Source organism: Anopheles funestus, chromosome 2RL (assembly GCF_943734845.2).
Source record: "Anopheles funestus chromosome 2RL, idAnoFuneDA-416_04, whole genome shotgun sequence".
NCBI lineage: Eukaryota > Metazoa > Arthropoda > Insecta > Diptera > Culicidae > Anopheles > Anopheles funestus.
This window is the reverse complement of record NC_064598.1, coordinates 72,838,892-72,858,442: the sequence shown is the minus strand read 5'-3', so window position 1 is coordinate 72,858,442 and position 19,551 is coordinate 72,838,892. Positions and strand designations below refer to the sequence as shown.

At 42.3% G+C, this 19,551-nt stretch overlaps 1 protein-coding gene across 1 annotated transcript in view; it reads left to right on the top strand.

The window, feature by feature from the left end:
• Nucleotides 1-18,787, top strand: part of LOC125766183 (mucin-5AC) — a 47,373-nt gene extending 28,586 nt beyond the window's left edge. The window contains exons 3-6 of the mRNA XM_049431905.1: nt 11,534-11,840; nt 13,435-13,672; nt 13,910-14,072; nt 14,325-18,787. Of these exons, the coding sequence (XP_049287862.1) occupies nt 11,534-11,840; nt 13,435-13,672; nt 13,910-14,072; nt 14,325-17,567 (3,951 nt within the window). The 3' untranslated portion in view covers nt 17,568-18,787. The remainder of the gene's footprint in view (nt 1-11,533; nt 11,841-13,434; nt 13,673-13,909; nt 14,073-14,324) is intronic.
• Nucleotides 18,788-19,551: the final 764 nt, after the last annotated feature.

The window sequence follows — 19,551 nt, the reverse complement described above, 5'->3', positions numbered from 1 at the left end:
AGTAAAAGAGTCATAAAAACTCCATAAAAACGATTAAACTCACTCACTCACTCTTACTCAGTGTGCTCATCTCTAAAACGTAGCGCAAAAATTGACTGGGGCTGGTCGCGACTCCGGCTACGTGGTAAAAATAAGTCTAGTAAACCAAAAGTGGCCAACACGTCTAAGTACTTCTAAGATACTACGCCTTTTTCAAGATTTTCCTATAACTAGTATTTCATATAACATTGTCATATTACAATGCTATAGACTCTATTATATTTTGTTTAAGATTTGAATTTGTATTCATTTTTGTATTTGCAATTTTACTAGAGTGATACAGAAGATAAAATAGTTTTATAATTTGTGTTAATAAGTTTTTTAAATTTAGTTTTGCTTCAAACCTGACATATTTGTATGTTGGTTTTTGAATACACCTAAATTTATTGATTGTCGGTTTTGTATACACCTAATTTTATTTATGATAAATTATTCCCAATTATTCCACCAGCACCACCAACCGTAGAGATAAATTGCCCTGGTAGAAATACAATATGAAACAAACAAAAAAAAAAACACTTTTAGCCTTGTTTTTTGCACGTAAAATTCCCTGGGGAAAAATGGGCAAAAACTGAAGTCTGCCAATCAAACCAATGAATGGAAATCAGTACCTTCGCTAACAAGCTCGTCCACGGTCAATACGTGCTGCTGCTCGCGCAACAATCGCAACTGGGTTCGATAAATGTCTACAATTCATTACCGGGGGGTTAACGGGACTTAAACAGTGCTGTTGGCCTGCTCCTGATCTACGGAGGTTTGGTTACGATTGGCACATCACTTCCCAACCGTGCTGCCCCTTTTAGTACCAGATTTCGGTGTCGTTTCGGGCCTAGATCAAGCAACCAACCGGCTTAAGAGTTTGGTGGAGAGTGCAGCGGCAAAAAAAGCAGAAGAAAAACCTAAAACGCAGAAGTAATAAATAAAACCAAAACATACAACTACGCAAAGGAAATTCCCCGGGATCATCGGGAAGCGAATAAGTAGGTCAAAATGTTTATTCAACAATAATTTGATGCTAATGATTTCTCGGCTGAGTTCGCCGCCTGTGCACATGAAGAGGAAAGAGAACCGCGATTGCACAACAATTCACTAACTGTGAATTTCCCTCCACTAGTTTGGCCCTTCGTCACACACACACAGACACATACAGGCAGAATACTACAGTTTCGCGTGTTGCATGCCTTTGGCTCGTTTTTTTTCGCGCTCTTCTTCAGCACACAGTTCCAGCAGCCCGTTGCGAAAATAAAAGCATTCCCGTCGACCGTCCGACGGGGAACGCCGTAAACCTTCGCATTCTTTGCCATCTTTCGCTAAATGTTGAGTTCTTTTGCAATGTGCTGACGCTCGGAACCACCTCCGACCGGCAGCCCTTTAAACATTGCTGCTCAATACTAACGGAAGCCGTGCTGGTAAAACGGGAAATGGTACCAAAATATAGAACATTGTAAAGCTCCACACCGCTTTCGGACAAAAAACATTGCATTTAATTTTTAATCTTATTACATACACCTTTGCCCGATGGTGGCGAGCATTGCTTAATTTTTTTCGTTCTACCTAAGCGACCCAACGAAAATGCCGAAAACCATCAGACGGAAAGCTTACAGCGCGACCAGTGTAGCCGTGTCCGCGGTGGAAAGTGACCACAAAATTGAGCGTGAATCAGAAATTGGATCGCATTATTATTATGAACGCTTTTGTGTATACCCTGGTTCGGATCCGAGGTGGGTGCTAATTTGGCCGTGGCTCGAATAGCTGGTGGCGCCCATTGCATTGGGTGGGCCACCATAAAAATGGTGGCCGTTCTTTGACCGTGGGCGTCCAGCGGCAACTTCAAGCGGGAAGTTGCCTGTGTTGACCGCATTATGGACAGTTATCGAAATTATAATTAGACAGCTCTCGAATCTTCCGTCAGGGTAATTTTATTATGCGCTTAATAAACGAAGTTTTTTTTCTTTTGTTCCGAACTGTGCGGGAAAGAATTTGGAAAAAGAAGTGGTCCTGTAAGTGTTTCAAAACACTTGGGTCAAAAATAGTTTGATTCTTTCTTTGCTCCATCGCGCGTGTGATCTGGGAAGAGGGGAATGTAAGTTTTCTCCCTTTGCTTGCGTGTGGATAGTATTACGACATCTATATTTCATATCACTGACAATTGACCGATAATGACGTTAATCGATTGTAATGCGCGATGGTTCATATCGAACAGTTATTTGGTAAATGGTGACGATACGGAAGGAAGAACTTAATTTTTCTTTTGACTGATAGTTTAATGACGTATTAGAAAGAAGAAAAAAAATCTCACTCGTTCCTTCTTTCGCACGACAATGAACGGTGTTGGTGCTTCCTTTGTTTGTCATATTCATGAGTCATTAATCAACAGGAAAATTGTCACCCATTGCCATTGTCAAACGGTGCAAGCACCAAAGGGACCCGCAACATAGTTAAACCTCATCGTTCACGGTTGATTGTATTGTCTTTTCTGCTCGACATTTGTCGCTAATGTTCATTGTCTGCGTAACATAAATATTCGTGTGAACTCATAATGGAAAAAGGGTCCGCGCGGCAAACGTCCCCCGGTGTGCCCCTTCTCGTGGCAGCGCGCCAACGCTGCGGTTACGCTCTAATTTTTATTCCTTCCCATAAAACCCTTGTAGCATTGTAGCTTTTTGAGACTACCCGGGACCTTTTTTTATTATTGTTTCTTCCCGTCGATCCATTGCGCTTCCGCAAAAGGCCCGAAGTTCAGCACTGACGTGCTCTTCTTTTTTACCGCTACACCGGAGCGTCAAGAGAGCAATATTAAAATGCGTTTGAAATAGGTCGGCACTTCGAGGGTGCTTTGCACCTGTGCAACCTTTCGCTTCCCTCATTACCATAACGGGGCAGCAACGGGTTGGCAGGTTGGCGTCGTTGGTCGTGGCAGTTGAACGAAAAGAGAGAAGGCAACAACAAAAAAATAATAAAAGGGTCTCTCGGCCAGCTCACCTATCAGCACGGGTACCCTCACGCAGAATCGCAGGCAGAAGCAGGCAGATCGTTTTGATTCCTTTCCGCAAATTTCCCGGTCTCATTAGCATCGATAAAAAGATGAAACATCCCGTGCATCCAAGTGCTCTGCACCGGCTCAAGCTGCGAAGGGGTCAATTCCCGGTCGCGGAGTTTGAATTTTTACCTTGATGGGTCATGGTAAGAAAAAAAAGTCACCTCTTCACCAACCTTTTTCCCACTTTTTCCAGCAGCGCAAACAATGTTTTAGCGTGTCTGTTTTTTCCTCTCTTGGTTTTGTTTACGATGAAATAATTATCCACAAGAACAACGAATTAGATGGGTCCCACCGTACATTTAGATGCCATAAATGGCAAGAAAAAACCATTTGTTCTGCGGGTTGATGTTGTTTCTCCTTCTAAAGGATGAGTTTTCACATCCCGGGGTCCATTTATGATCGTGTTGATGGAATTATGGAAATGAAGAACGATTGCCATTTGTTCGTCGTTCGTTAACAGTTTTGCTCTTATCGTATGCTGCTATAAGCACGGTTGTGATTTTGAATCGTTGCGGTATAATTTTCAAATTAGTTTACTCAAATTAGTACGGTTAGAGAAATGTTTATGGCAACGCAATATACTTTTATAGCAGAGATTGTCTTAGTAGACAAATTCATTCCAATGTTTACAATTGAATAGATTCATGAGAGCGAAAATTAATAAAGCCATACAATGTTCGTTGAAATTTTCCTCAAAAAACAGTTCATTGACCAATTCTTTCTCGTGTTTCGTGTTTCATTTGCACAATTTTATTCCGTATAGCTTTAAGTAGTTTTCCATTGCTTCATTTCAGCTTAATTGGTGACCACCGTTCAAAAAAACGCAATGTTGGTGGCAAAATTTTAAAGATTCTCCCAATCAGTATCGCTTGAACAGGTTTTTTTTTCTACCATTTGGTTGCCTATCAACATTGCCTCAACGTAAATGTGCTTTGGGTTTGCTTTGCTTGCACGTAACACCCCGTAACGTTACGTTCAACTGCCTAGTAGCCGTGGCAGAAGAAAATGAATTCTGACAGATAGAAATTAATGCTACTTTAGGCCCTCACTTTACCGCTAACTTTTAATCTATAAATAAGCCCACACCCCCACCCCCCACAAACAGGCCCCAACCCTCGGCAAACGGTTATGAATCCGAACTCGCCAATCTTTTTTTGCGACTGTCCAAGCAAAGGCCGGTAAAAATTTACGGAAGTGAAACCGACACAGAAGTGGTTCGGCCGACGCTGCTAGTGGATGGCGGTAGAAAAATTCAATTAAACTTTTGTAAGAATTTATATTGTCTGAAAGCTAGTCGGTACGGTTCGCTTGGCGTTATCTCGTTACCGCTGGTGATAACGGTGGTCAAGATCATGGCAAGGTATTTACGGCACGGCAAGGGTGTGCAACATGTTGGGAAATGAAAATTAGTACTCTTTTTAGCTGGCTTCCGGTGCATTGGAAAGCGAAATGGAATTTCGTTTAAAAATGGTGGTCGAGTAATGTGCCTTAACATTTAATTTCCGAATGGTGCTTTGCTAAAGGTATAACATGTTCAAAATCCCAGTAAATGCTAATAGCTGTGTCTATTTGCGAAAAGAGTATTTAATTATTGATATAAAAATAAAAATAAAGTGCTTATTCAAAAGTACAAACAGTGAAGCACAATTCATCAAAAGATCATTTTAATTTAATTATTGACTGGACCTCATAAGGCCTCTCTTTTGTTGCGCTTGCTATTAAGGAATGGAAAATTCATGCTACAATTAGCCAGCAATGAGACTGTACACGATCAACAGCTTTAGAGTGATTTGAGAATAGTCAAAATTTCACACAATGACACATTGTAGAATGTTTCAATGGATATAATATTTCTTGTTAAACTTGGTTCCTGTCGCTTATTGTTTATTAATTTTTAAATGCTGTTTAATTTAAGTAAAAATGTTTCATTTCTTTCTTTTTTAATTAGGAATTAACAATAATTTTAATTCATATTTTTGTACCTCTTTTTTCATTCTACACCTGAAGATTCTCGTTTTAGTTTTACGTTGCATCACATACATAGACCGATGTTATTTTTATCAATATTTCTTATTTGTTTAATATTTAACATAATTATTAAGACTTCTTTCAACACAACAAAAATGCTAATGCATGATAAATATTTGTTTATTTTATGCTCAAGATTTTTATATGTGCTCTTAACTTGATTTGAATTACTTTGGCTTCTACAACAAATCTATGTTAGTGCACTGCTTTCGCATTTTGATGCATGATAAATAATCTGTTTATTATGTTTCTTTATGACCTAGTGCGTATTTTTTTATTTTTTTTTATATTTTTCTCTAATATATATCTTATTGTAAGACATATTTTGTAATATATATATACCTTATTATTTTTAACTAATTTTATTTATTTTTGAGCTGTTTGCATTGTTTTTTTATAGCAAATGTTTCATATTGAAACAACAACTGTTTCATATTTCATCATACATGTCAGACAGAATGCATCGCCTGCCAGCCCAAGCTTATGTAATGGTTCGCTTGGCGGCATCTTCTCATTCGCCATCAAACATAATATGGATTTCTCTTCCGTCCTCAGAGGATTTTTGTGAATATTCTGCCACACGTTTTTCCATTTGCACTGTGGGAATTTATTTTCTATTTTTAGTATTTTTTTTACTGTTGTTTTTCAAATATTTGTTAATGGATTTTGAGATTGAATTCTCTGTAAGTGTGTTTCACATTAGGCTATTTCTTTTATTATTTCTGTTGGGCAATTATCATCTATTTCAATGTATTTTTGATAAATGGTGAATTGGCCATGGATTCTATGTCCATTTTAGATATCGTTAAACATTTTTTTCTTGGATATATCTTTAAATAAGTTGTGCTTTGCATGTTAGTGTGGGTATGGTAAGGTTGAGTCCTCCTTCTGTTTTTTAGAGATAGCTAGTCTATTGCTTCTTTCAGTTGCTCATTCCATATAAACTCGCAAACCCAGTTAATTTGATCTTTTCCCAATTTTATGTTATAAAAATAGAATACAAATTATTCATTAATATACCATAAGCTCTTCAAGTAATGCTCATGATACATACGTTAAAAAAACTTAATGTATTATGCAAAGCATTTTCTCTTTATTTTGCTTCTCTCAGGTTTTATCCTTCTCGATTTTTTTTTATTTTCGTTTCTGCAAACATACCACTTATCCAAAAGCCAAATAAGTTAATTTTGTTGCAGTAAATGCAGTAAAAAAACCCCCCAATGCATCAATACAAAGTAAAATACGTAAATCCAGCGACGGATTGCCATAAAGAATGTGTATCGTGCTTTATTCCCTAGCGCATAGAGCTGTTCCGTGTGTCGTGTTTATCAGGTTCTATTTGCAAAAACGCTTTGTCCGTGGCCTGTAGGGAGCAGTGAAGCAAACAAAAAAAAAAGACGAACCAAAAACTTTCAACAGTAAAAAGTAAAACCGTACCATTATCCAATGAACCATCCACGGTGTCCCGCTTTGTACGGGACGGTTGCGCGGAAGCGCACCACGGTCTTTTACGGTTCACGCACCGAAGTACACCGAAATCACCCGCAATCGAAACGTTTCCATAATGATGTCGTACCGTTGGCCAATTGCCAGAGCAAAATCGTGTCCACGAATTCCGGGCACTGGTCAATATTTCACTGCCACCCAGGTCCACCGGTGTCTGCCACAGATCGGCAACCGTGGCGCGGTTATCCGGTACGTGCGCCTGTTTTTGGTCGAGCGCATTACGGCTTATGTAGGGGTGGTGTTTTTTTTTGTTTCGGTTTTTCTGGTCTGTTCTTCTTCTCCCCATCCGGACAGCGGGGCACCACCTGTCTACTGCAAAAGCTGATCTACTGGCGAAACATCGAACGCTTCTCAAATTGTTGGCTCTTGCCGTACATCTCGTCGCCACACAACAAGCCAAACTCTTCGGGGAGCTATTTTCGTATTCGAGTCATGCGCGACGAATGATTGCAGCATTATATTCAATAAAGCATTTTACTGTTGAATTTTTTAATCGTTCTCGAGGGTGATTTTTCCTTTTATTTTATTGAAATAAAAGGAATAAAATATGGCCTACCATTGGCAAGATACCGGTGACGTAGCACTGGAGTAAAATTGAGGAACAATAAAACAAACAATCGAATGGGTGAAGGGAAAAATGGTTGCTTCACATACAGGACAGTTCAAGTAGTTTGCATTTACAAAAAAAAAAATAACGAACTAAAAGAAAAATACTTTATGTAAATTAAATATCTTCAACCAAGAAGAGTTCAGTTCAGTATAGAAATTTTGTAAAACGAATAACAACTGACAGAAATTTTATTTTTTTATAAATTACAAGAAAAAAATACAATGTTTGGAGTAAGCTATTTTTAGAAAATTGAAATTTACATTAAAAATAAAATTCTATCATCAATGAATTTAATCAAATGCGTTTAAAGCAATTGTGCTTTATATTTGGTATTAAGTGTAATTGATCGTGCACATACAGCAGTTCAGGACTCAAACCGCATTTGTGCAAAAGTGTGTACGACGCTCGATGCCACGTATGATGAAAAACGAACATCCTGATAGGGAGGGAAAACAACTGACTGTACTGTGAGCAACGTCCCCAAAAAGAGGATGAAGAGATTGCAAAAGGGGCACAAAACCGGGTACTACAACTGTACACGCAGGATGGTGGAGAAATATGCACATTCGCACGTATTTATCTTCGATCGGACAATGCCGGATCGGGCCAGGCAAACAAGTGTGCATCATTTGGGCCTGAATATACTGCCCGCTTGTACGGTAGTGGTTTGGTGGGTATGGTCCGAGACACGTATGACCTCCAGTCAGGGCATGAAAGGTTATCACCTGCGGATGCCCGTGGCAATGGCGTGGGAAGAAGACCCCGCGTGGACCTTTTTATTGATTTAGGCAGATTGGCGAAGGATGCGGATGTGGTAGACGTTTCGAAATCATTCTTCAATTCGTTCGATCGGATTTGATTTTTTGAAAGCAAGCTACGTACTGTCTATGCTTCGGTGGAATTGTTTGAGAGCGAAACCTTTTTTCTCTTCTTTTTTTTTGTTAAATTAATGGAGTATAGCAAACGGTGTATTTGATAACACCTGCTCTCGTTGTGCAAAATGGGGTTATCGTTGCTGTGATGCATTGGATCTGTTTACTGTTTTCGTTACGACTGGTTGAATTCCCCCTCTCCTTTTGGTACAAGGCCGGCGTTTCCCAAAAACCTTCAACAGACTATTTCCATAAAATCGAACGCAACGAGCAATGCTGTGCCTGCCTGTGGTTGAATGTTCCATTTGTACGATTGCATTATCGAACGACTAATGTGTTTACTGCAACTTATGTCCCGGGGGCCAATTTTACTGGTTCCCTTGGTACCTACCGTATCGCCCGGAGTGTTGAAACACAGCGTGTGTCGAAATCGTTTGCGGTGAAAGTTCTAAAATTCTAAAAGCGATTATTCTGCTATTGCCAAAAAAAGGGAACCGTACACAACATTTGTTTATTTTAGTGATGTTTGATAATAGATAGAATGTACCTATTGGTAGACATTCCAACGTCCAAACATATCAGAATGTATGGTTTAGTTTGGAATTATATTCCTTTGTTTTATACAAATTTTGTTCTACGTGGTTATATGAACAATATCACAAATTAATATAAAAAATTGACGTTTGAACTGTTATTGACAAGACCAAACAAAATAATATCATCATACATTAAAAATTTCAGCCTTTTGAGTCTGACAATACGGTTAAAAGCCGTAATAATTAAACATAAATAAATAAAACGGAGAAAATGTAATTAGGTTTAGCAACCAACACATATTAAAAGAAATATAAAAGTAAAATAAACAGAAGAATACCTTTTGTGCGTTGCTGGATGGTAAATTATTTTTTTACTGATTTTAAATGGGTCACAATGGGCATCGGATCCACACGACAGGACCGGGGATCAAATCCCATCCGGACCATCCCCAAGTAGCAAGGACTGACTATCCGGCCACGTAGCCGAAATATGTAAAACTAATAAGTCAGGAATTGTCGACGTGACCTTAGAAGTCGTTAAGCCAAGAAGAAGAATATTTCATTAAAACTGTCGTAAGAATATGAATATAAATTAAAAATGTAATTGGGTTTAGCGACAACACTTAACATAAAAGTACAATAAAAAGAAAAATATATTTTTTGCTATTTATATTGCTATTTATTACATAGAATTTATAATTTTTTGTTTTTCATATAAATTAGGTCAAAAAACGTAAAAAAAACTATTCTTCTATATTAAAACAATGATTAGAAATAATAGATATGTTTGGAAAAAATAGTTTTTAACCAAAATTAATCAGATTTCATTGTATTTAAACTATTAAGGTGGTGCATCATGTTTTTGTAAGAATTTAATGTTTACCACACAAACACTTATTTCCGTAAAGCATGTTCAAAGGACCAAACAGTGCAGTGTACCTGTTCTCACACATGTCAGAAGGAAAACATTTTTTTCTCTTCTCTCCCCGGGAGCAGCAACATGTTCTTCGAATCGTTCCATGCCAAGCATTGCATATCCGGCCGCAGGGGTCCGATTCGTTCCGCGCGTAGGAAAATAGATTGCATTTGCACTTTTGCACCGCTCTTACTGCCAGTCATACCCGGTCGCGTTGCCAATAATTTGGGTTAGACGATTTGATTCGTTGTCGCCCTACGGGCACGGAGATGTTGTCCATTTTTTTCTGTTTGTCGCTCTTTGCAATAACAGGCACCGGTCCAGGTCTGTCGATAAACCCTTATCGATCTCCAGTTCTGTTCTGTGGTACTTCATCAATCTAATAGAAAAGCTATTGCCTAAATTGCAGCCACCGTAGTATCATGGCCAAAACCACCTCATTCAAAAATACAGCGCCCACTACGAGGGAACGACTTTTTCGACCGGTTCGTGATGGACATTTCTCATGTGCTTGGTGGCGTACTGCAACGGGTGTCTGTCTTTTAGGGTGAATGTTTGGTATAGAATTTCAATCATGGCCATTTGCCGGCTCGACACGGTGAAGCTACGAGTATGGTACAAACACACATACAGCGATACGACGCCCGTGGATGGCATGTTATGGAAATGCATGCACATTCTGCTAGGTCGCATCTTCTGCCATTTCGTCCCTTGATTGAACGCTTCCGAAGTGTTCGCTGTCAGCCCTGAAGGAAAATCACACGCGAACGAGTCGATGCCATTCCTACCACCGTTGGCTTCGTTTGGCATTTAGGTGAGCTTTTTTTCCCCCCCCTCGGCTTCGTTTTTCCACCATTCCCCTTTTCGCCGGATGCCCGTCCTAGGCGAGTAGGGAACAAATAAACCACCGATCGGTATTTATGGTGCCAAGGCGGCTGCACATCCTACGAAATAGAAAAACATCACTTACATAAAACACACTGCCATACACACATACCGTGCGCAAACACTTCGATCGTTCGAACATTTACCGAATAGCATCCATTTTCGCATGTTCGTTTGGTGAATGTTCATTTCGTGTTGGGGGGATTTTTTTTCTCCTTTCGCTCTTCGCTACCTAAAGGAAGAGTAGTGGATATCAAATGAAAAGGAGGTGGAGAAAAAAAAACACGACGGTGGCGCAGTGGTCGGTGAGGTAAACCGCAATGCTCTCGTAATTGATGGGATTTATTTGATCCCTCAACGGATTACCCAACGTCGGTATTCTTCGATTTCCTGTCGGCTGACGATCCGAAACTCGCAGCAAAGCGAAGCACAACTATTCCTATCGATTGGATGTTGGTTTTTGATTTGTGCTTTTTTGCCACGTTCGTGCGCTGCGTAGGTAGAAGCCGAGGAGGTGAAACGGTTCGTAGTGTTAATGTGTACAAGTGTTAAGTGCATCATAGTACCTTGTCTTATGCTGATCGTTTATGACCTTATCTAGGTAACTCTCGGTGGCTGGAAGCCAGTGTTGAGTGAAACATCAAATACTCGATAGAAGACTTGATATCCTTTCATAATTGGTTGGAATCATAGCAAATACAACTATATAACTAAATACTTCCCAATAAATTGAGTATAAACCAATATTCTTTAATAATGCTTTCTTTATCCTTCTGAGGGGATTACTGTACCGAAGCAGAAATGATACGATACATAAACGTGATTATGATGAAAATATCAATGCTTACTATTACTATTAAAATATTAAAAAAAAACAATAATTGCTATTTAAAAATCCATTTTTGCAAGATATTTTTATTCCAAAATTTCCTTTTTTGCTTCATTTCGATCATTTACCGTGCTAGAAAATTAATTAATTTTTAGGGATTTATTAAAGCTTGAAAACTCATTTGTATATATTTCTAAAATATACAAAAAAAAACAACATTATAATTTAAAATACTAAAATTCTGTTGCATTTCTGTTTTTTTTTCTCTTCAGGCAAATGAGTATGCATCCTACCAGAATACACTCGGGCGCCGATCGACGCTGGTGGGACCGTACACGCACATGAGCAAATACTCCTACCCGACAGATGTGAGCCTCAGCAGCCACTATGGATACACATCTTGGGGCTTGTGGCGAGACAGTCGCAACTTGTCATCCTCACTGTACGCGAAGAAGCAGAAAAATATCAAATCCTTCTCCATATTATTGATGTCGGCGGCGTTCATTGTCGTGCTTGCCGTACTTTGTGTGGCCGGTTTAGCATTCTACTTTAGCACGTTCAAGGCAGACTTAAGTGAAAGTAAGTTACCGAATATTTCCTTATCACATGAAACATGCGTTGTCAAACGTGTGACCGGAGCGAGATAAAATTAAAGTGTCATCAAGCCGAATAGCTATGAAAGAATTTTTTTGAAAGCATAATGAAAATTGCAACGAATTATAAAAACGCTGTGATAAACTGTCGCTATTTCTATTTACTAACATCATACAGGGGTTTTGTATCTATGCGCCCGTAACCAGATTTTTAACGCTTTGGCAACATAAAGAATGCACTCAAATAATGAATGACATTAGCTCGGTCGTTGACAGCCCCATACCGTGAAACACCTGGCGTCTCCATCGTATGTCCTCTTATGACATTGTTCCTAGCCTTTTTTTCCATCACACCTCCGAAGGTACGATACTTGAACTGAAACAACATACGCAACCAAGCGCATCCCGTCCCATGCATGTATGCACACGGTGCGCTCTATACGGTTGGACAAGTTGCAAAACTACTCACGGCATTCATTATGTCATCCCGGACTTGATGCATCAACTGATTTAATACCACTCCTTTCCGGCAGCGTAAAGATAGCCAACCCATCCATGAACACATGTATGGAACATCAGCACCGGAACTGTACGAAGTGGGCAACCTGGTGTGTGTGGATGGGTGTGTGTATGTATTTTTTTTTTGTCGGGTTTATCTATGCTTGTCTAGCATCATCATCATCATCATCATCATCATGGCTATGAAGCTCATATCCTTCCGCCCGTCCCAAAAAAGGTCTCTTTGTTGTGGATTTAATGATAGTCCTGTTGTGAACAAATGGTCATCCTGTTTTTTTTTTCTCTTGTTGACCATCCCACACACACACAAGAAACACTGCCACACATCGAGTCTATCGAGTGACCATCGGAATGACATTTTTTTGTTGGCGTGCATTATGCACCGTACAGAGGGCGTACCGGTTCGTTCGCTACGACCATAATTCAACAGTTTTCCACCGACCGCGTTGGTTCGGGTCACCAAAAACAAACTTTGCACTGGAGCTTAATTAAAGTCAGCTGATCAATAGATGAGCCGGGGGCTTTTTTTTCTCTCTCGTTGCTGTTGTGTCGTGTTTTTGTGCCACTGTTGCTCATCTTCCACGGCTGTCAAAAGGTTAGCACGGGCACGTTGGCACCGAATGCTGTACGGAACTAGCGTATTAAGCTCATCAATCTTCAATCAAAAAACCACAACGAATCGTGATTAAAAAAGAGGAGTGCCGATGCGTTTGAAATGTTTGCACAACATAGAACACACGCGCGGTGCGTGGCGGTTAACGATGGCGTTGGTTTGGCGTGCTGTTTGAAGTAAGCTTGTGTTATGTTATGGTGTTTTTGTGCTTTTGTTTTGGCTTGGACTCAGATTTATTATCCCAAAACTGAATGGTAGCACAAGTATTACCCGGCGTAATGGAACCATTTACAAAACCGATGTTTTTGAACGCGAAAATATTACTAATTAGTGGTGAAAAGGTGATAATGAACATGTTACATTTTTAACAATTACTGCCGTGTTTTACAAGTAAAATAAATTTATAAAATGAGATTTATTTTTTGTGTTTTTTTTTGTAATATTCTAGCAATTTTGGCTTTCGATTGTACATTCCGCGTTGCGCGAGGAGATATCTACACGACCGGATTGCGAACAAACAGCACACCGGTGTACCGGCAGAAGACGGCGTTCTATGAAAAACTGATCGAAACATCGCTCGAACGTAGCGGTCTCACCGTTTCCCGCACGGAAATCATGAACTTTGGTGATGGCCCAACGATAGCGCTCAGCTTCCGAGTGTTTTTGGATATGCGAAAGATTAAAATGTGAGTATTTGTTTGGAATTTAATTTTTCTGAACTGAAATATAAGTGAAACAATGAAATGTGTTTCAAAAACTAGTAACTAACTCAACAGTTCGATTAAACGTTTGTAACGTGCAAACAACTAATCACCGATGTACATCCTCTCTTCCCTTTTCGTTTGCTGGGCAACGGCGTTTATGTATGTTTTGTGCGCTGGGAAAAACAAATCGTCATCATCCACTACATTGGACACCGTCAGCACTATCAATAATGTGGAGGAGCACATCAGGACCGCCTTTCTTAGTGAGGTGCTCAATCCCAACTCAGCGTTCAAGAACATACGCATCGATCCGGACAGTATCGAGATTAAGCGGCTACTCGACCAGGAGGTCCTGAAGACGGCCCTTCTAACCCGGAATGAGGTAAGCACTTTGGCGCGCCGGATGTTGTTCGGTGTTGCCGCTACGCAAAACTGGATTAGATAACAGTGATGATGATTTGTTTTTCCTCCATTCGTCCATTCCCATGATCGTGCCAACCAACCGCTGTACCTCTTGTATCCCGATATCTACTCGTACGCGTTGTTGAACGAACGTTCACCATCATGCAACGGTACGCTTCCATGCACTATCACTCATGTCCGATGACTTGCCTTTATCCTTGATGGCCGGCAGCCATTTCCGTCAGTGGTCAAATCATCGGGCAGCGGTGGAAGTTTGGAACAGGACCAGCGCCACGTCACGAAGAAGACCGGAGTAATCGAAAAAACTATCCACAAGTTTACACCGCGCGTCACACCGCTCCCACCGACCGGTTCCCGGCTGCCTACCGACGGGAGTAAAGGCATCGTCGAGGCGGAATCTGACATTGACATGGATAATTTACCGGTTATACAAGGATCATTTGAGATAACGAAAACAGATGCCGACATCACGCAGAAACGGACGAGCGGTAGCAGTACGGATCCGGCCAGTCGAGTGCCGGTAGTAGCGTCGACGCTTAAACCGTTCACCGTTAGCCCGGCCCAGATAACGGTCCGGGGCAACGAGAAGACGAAAGTGACGGAAAGCATTAAGGCGATGGTGGCGGGTACGGATGAAAAACCATCAACTGGTGGACACGGTCCGGTCGGGCGATTTGGTCAGAACGCTGGTGGAAAGTCAAAATATGAAACGGCAACGGCTAAGATTGAAAAAATGGATAAGCACGGTGCCACGACGAAGAAAATTAAAACAACTTCACTCAAACCTTCGACCACGGGTGGAAGCGGCGCGGGACGACGGTCGACGACGGCGAATGGAATGGTTGGTCGTACCACAACCACAACAAGGTCGCCTACCACAACGGCAACATCCACTACCACGACGACAACGACGAGTACGACACTAGCTCCAACTTTGCCCATCCGTAGCACGTCTACCGTAAGCGGCAAAACACCTACGCCGGTCAGCAGTACAACAAGCCGGTTGACAACACTTCGGTATCAGGTATTGGCATCACACGGCTCGTCGTACGAACCATCATCAATGTCGGGGTCAGTCGGATCGATCGGTGCCTGGGATGAGGAGGACGAGTCGGACGAGGAACTGCCGGAGGAGTCATTTGCTGAGGACCATCTGCCAGTGGTGGTCGATGTGATTGGGCTACCGTCGGAGACTGATGGGGATATAAAAAATGATACACTTTTGGAGACCATTTTTCAGGCCATCATTAACGACAGCATCCCGGAGGAATTTGCCTCGGATCGGCGAAGAATTGGGAGTCTCGAGCCCGACAGCATACCGAAGCTGGACGTAAATCTGTTCACCAGCGCACCAATACTCGATAAGCAACCTTGGCATCCAATCAATCCCAATCAGCAACAGCAGATAAAGGCCGACCAGCGGACGGGCCTACCGGCCCGGAAGAAAGTTTCGCTGGCCGAGGAAATTCTCTACCGGAACCGTCCGTCAGACATTGAAAGTGTGCTAGCGTACACGGAAAATCCCAACGGGCAAATTTATTACCAGAGCTACACCAACCCGAGCTTTGGTTCGTCGACGCTCGGCATTGAGCCGCTCGGTGTGGCGGACGTCCGGCCGTATCCGTTGCCGGTGGACAAAATTCATGAAGAGGTGATACCGGATTTCAAATACCTGACGCCGACCGCCGTCGATGCGAGCGAGCAGCTGCTTAACCTCACGCTGGACGACCAGAAATTCGAACATCTCGGGGATGGCGTGATTGCCAAAAAGCCGGAACAATACACCACACCAGACGGTGAGCAGATAACGACGACGGAAAGGTCCGACACCGTCACTCTCCAGACACCGATGAGTGGCTCTTCCGGTGAGAGTCAATCGTCCGATGAAACCTCCACGGAGGTGTACACTTACGGGCCGACGGAGGCTGGAATCGATTCCGTACTATCAGGAGGATTGAACGGTACGCATGATGACGAACTCGTTGACGTTGCGATGGACCTGGAGTCTCGCAACAGTCCGGATGATTCGGAACAGACGACGACCACCACCGGCCCGGTAGCTACCACCGTTACGGGAGTATCTGAGCTAACTGAAGATGGAACGGACCAGTTCTCAACAACGATGCAATCCACTACGCTTAGTTCGAGTGAAGAGATTCAACGAGAAGCCGAGGACTTATTGATGACGAGTACTACCACCGAAACGATGTCATCAAGTTCGGAAGAAATTACTACCAGTTCTGTAGAAGCTACACTCACTCCGGTCCATGCACCGAGTACCAGTCAATCGAAACGACCGTCCGCGACCTACGTCGAAGTGGAAACGGTAAAGTACACACCGTCAACCGTACCACCACCAACGACACACACGTTGCCGGAGCTGTTCCCCATCACGAAATGGGAGTTTGTAAACGGAACTCGTCGTACAACGGCCGAAAAACCGCCCACGAAGAAGGTATTCAATGAAACGCTCCAGGCCCTGGTGGTGGTAAATGTGCAACCGGATGGGACGACCGCACTGCCCCGGACGCCGCTAACGAACATCGAAGACCTGAAGAGCAATCGGCCCAATGCGACCAATCTGCAAAATCTGTCCGACATTTTCGATACGCTAGCGTCCAAGCTGGGCATTCAGCCGGAGGTGTCTAGCAAGATGCCACCATTTTCGTCACTGTCCAAGATTAAGAATCAATATCGTAACGCCGCGAACCGAACGGCCGGTACGGGTGTGACGCGTCCCCGCAATCCCACAACCACCGTTCGACCGAAGCGTAAAAAGAACCGACCAACAGTTACGAAAAATCCCTCCACCTCCACCATTGGTTATGTGCCAAGTTCCACCGCTGGGGAGCGTGTGCGGCTGAGCAGCACTACCGAGCTGTATCCGGAAACGACGCCGATGGCACGGGTCATTCCGACCGTCATTAACGATGAAATTGACGATGTCGTCCCGGTCATGCTGGAGACATCGTCCGAACTATCGTCCGAGCTGGCAGTCGTCGGTCAGGCGGAAGTTGAAGTAATCGATCCGAACCGCTACGAAGAGATGCTAAACTCGATGGCGCTAGGGCATGGGAAGTTATCGGCCACGACCACACCGTCTCCACCCTCTACCCTTGTGACGCTTCTTCCGGTAAAGTCTAACTCGGGTATCCGCAACTTCCGACCGAAAACCAAGCGACCTCCGCCCTACGGGGCAACCACCAGGGCGCCCGCGGCTCATAATCATGGTGATAAAAATGAAAGCAGAAAAATGAACGAGGCGGGCTTAAAATTAATGAATGCAAATAAAACCGACGACGATGACAGCCCAGCGGCCAGCACTGCCCAGCATCACCAGCGACCGTCGTCGGTGGAACGGGTGGAATCGTCGGTGGTGGCGCAACAGGGAAGTAATAAAAATAACACAATGGTTGAAACGGTGGTAAGGGCCAGCATGCGCTTCGAGTCGTAAAGCTAAACCACCACCAGCGCTCCGCATGGGGATGGGGAGGGGCCGGGATTGAGAGAGTGCTTCGTCACGGTGAGCTTCCGGTTAAAGGGAACACGGTCACGGGGGAACAGTTCCGGAAAGCGTCCGATCTGTGTGTATGTGCGAGAGCATGGTGAGTGAAAGGACAGAGTGGAAGATAAAGGTGATAATTGAGTGACGGCAAACGGTGGCCACAATGAGCGTGGTCACAACCAGCGTGGTGACTTCCATCTTCCGTTCTTGACAACAACGGACCACAGGGGCGGTTAGTGCCACGGTTCGTGATCCTATGCACAATCGCTCCCCGGACACGAGCTGGAGTGAGTTTCCCAGTGGTGTGTGCCACAGGGCGTCGATGCAGGGCAGCGACTCTTCAATCATCCTGACCCGGGGAGTAGAATTCCGCGAACGAACAAAAATTGAGATTTGCTTTTAAGACTTCCAACAGGTTTGTCAGGTTTAGAATTTGTTTACTCTTAAGACTGATTCTGTGCACAACGTTGGTGGACAGTGAGTTACATCACCACCAATCTTTTTTTTTAATGTGCACCGAAAACAAACACAAGCTCGGTGGCTTATGGTGAGCACAGGTTAGTTAAGATAAGTAAATCTATAAGTAAGTTACCTACGAACAGCTACAATCTAGTGGTGCTCGTATTGAAGATAATTTATTTCTCTCGACAATCGTACTATTAAGCATCTGCAAATGCAAGATCGAGAGATACACCATGCCGTGTAATCTTTCTCTAGCAGCAGTACTTAGCAGCATCAATAGCAGCACTTTTGCCCGTTTTGGAGTAAACACTTGTACAGGAGTAGCACACAAAGGCAAAGGTTATAATTGATAAGTGTTCTAATTTATTTTCTGTATCATTTAACATGCATCTCGCAAGGTGGAAAGCTTACGCGTGCCGCTGCAACGAGCGGTCGGCTTGACCTGGAGGTTGGTTTTTATTTTAAGCAACACGTGTGACGAAAACAATGATATTGGAATTGATTTTAACTTGTACGCGGCAGGTGCTGTATTTCAGTAATAAAAAGTGACATGACATGAAACTAGACACGTGTGCGGGGTGATTTATGTATATAAAGTTAAAGACAAAGTTTGAAAGATGTATTTTTAGTTAGTAGTGTAATAAGTTCTTCTTGTCGTGATTTTAGCCTCATTAAATTTATTTCCTTTTTTTAAATAGTTTACAGAAAAGCGGTGATATTCTGGTCGATGTCTGACTCTTTTGGTTTCTTGCATCCATTTAAGCTTAATTCCTCTCTCTAGTTTTAATCTAGCTTATCTGCTAACCCTACTACACGAACTATGTTTTTAATAAAATTGTTTATTTACAATATCTATCAAGAACAGCTCTGGAGTTTGTTGTGGACCAGCAGACACAGTATGGTTCGCTGAAGAATGTTGGTGGTTGGTGATGTTCTCCCAAACTCATCACCAATTTACGGAAGAAAACTCCAAGGATACTTTTGCATCCAGAAATCTTTCAGTCATAGTCTGCCGAAGGGTTTTGTTGGTGATGTTGGTCAGGGTCGGGAAAGTCGCAAATACTTGATTACCGTTTTCTTTATTAAACTGAAGCCCTTCTTCTTTGATCAGTGATGCTGCTGTTACATGCATGACATGTAAAAGAGTATTAACTATTTTATCTCAATATATTACCCATCAACAATATACAATTCAAATCGTAGGCCGCAACCATGATGAGTTACATGTCAGAAAAGGGTTCGTCTGTTCGGGAAATTTGATAATCTATTACCATTATCAAAGTGGGAAATTCCGTGGAATATGGTCTTATTGAAAAAAAAACGTGTCGAGAATAGTTTCGAAAATTTTGAAAGGCATGATATTGGTAACATTGAATCACCGCAACATACAGGATCACCGTTTTCTCTATTAAAACCGCTGTTCATTCATCAGTTTTGCTGCTGTTACATGTATGATCTCTAAAAGAGTATT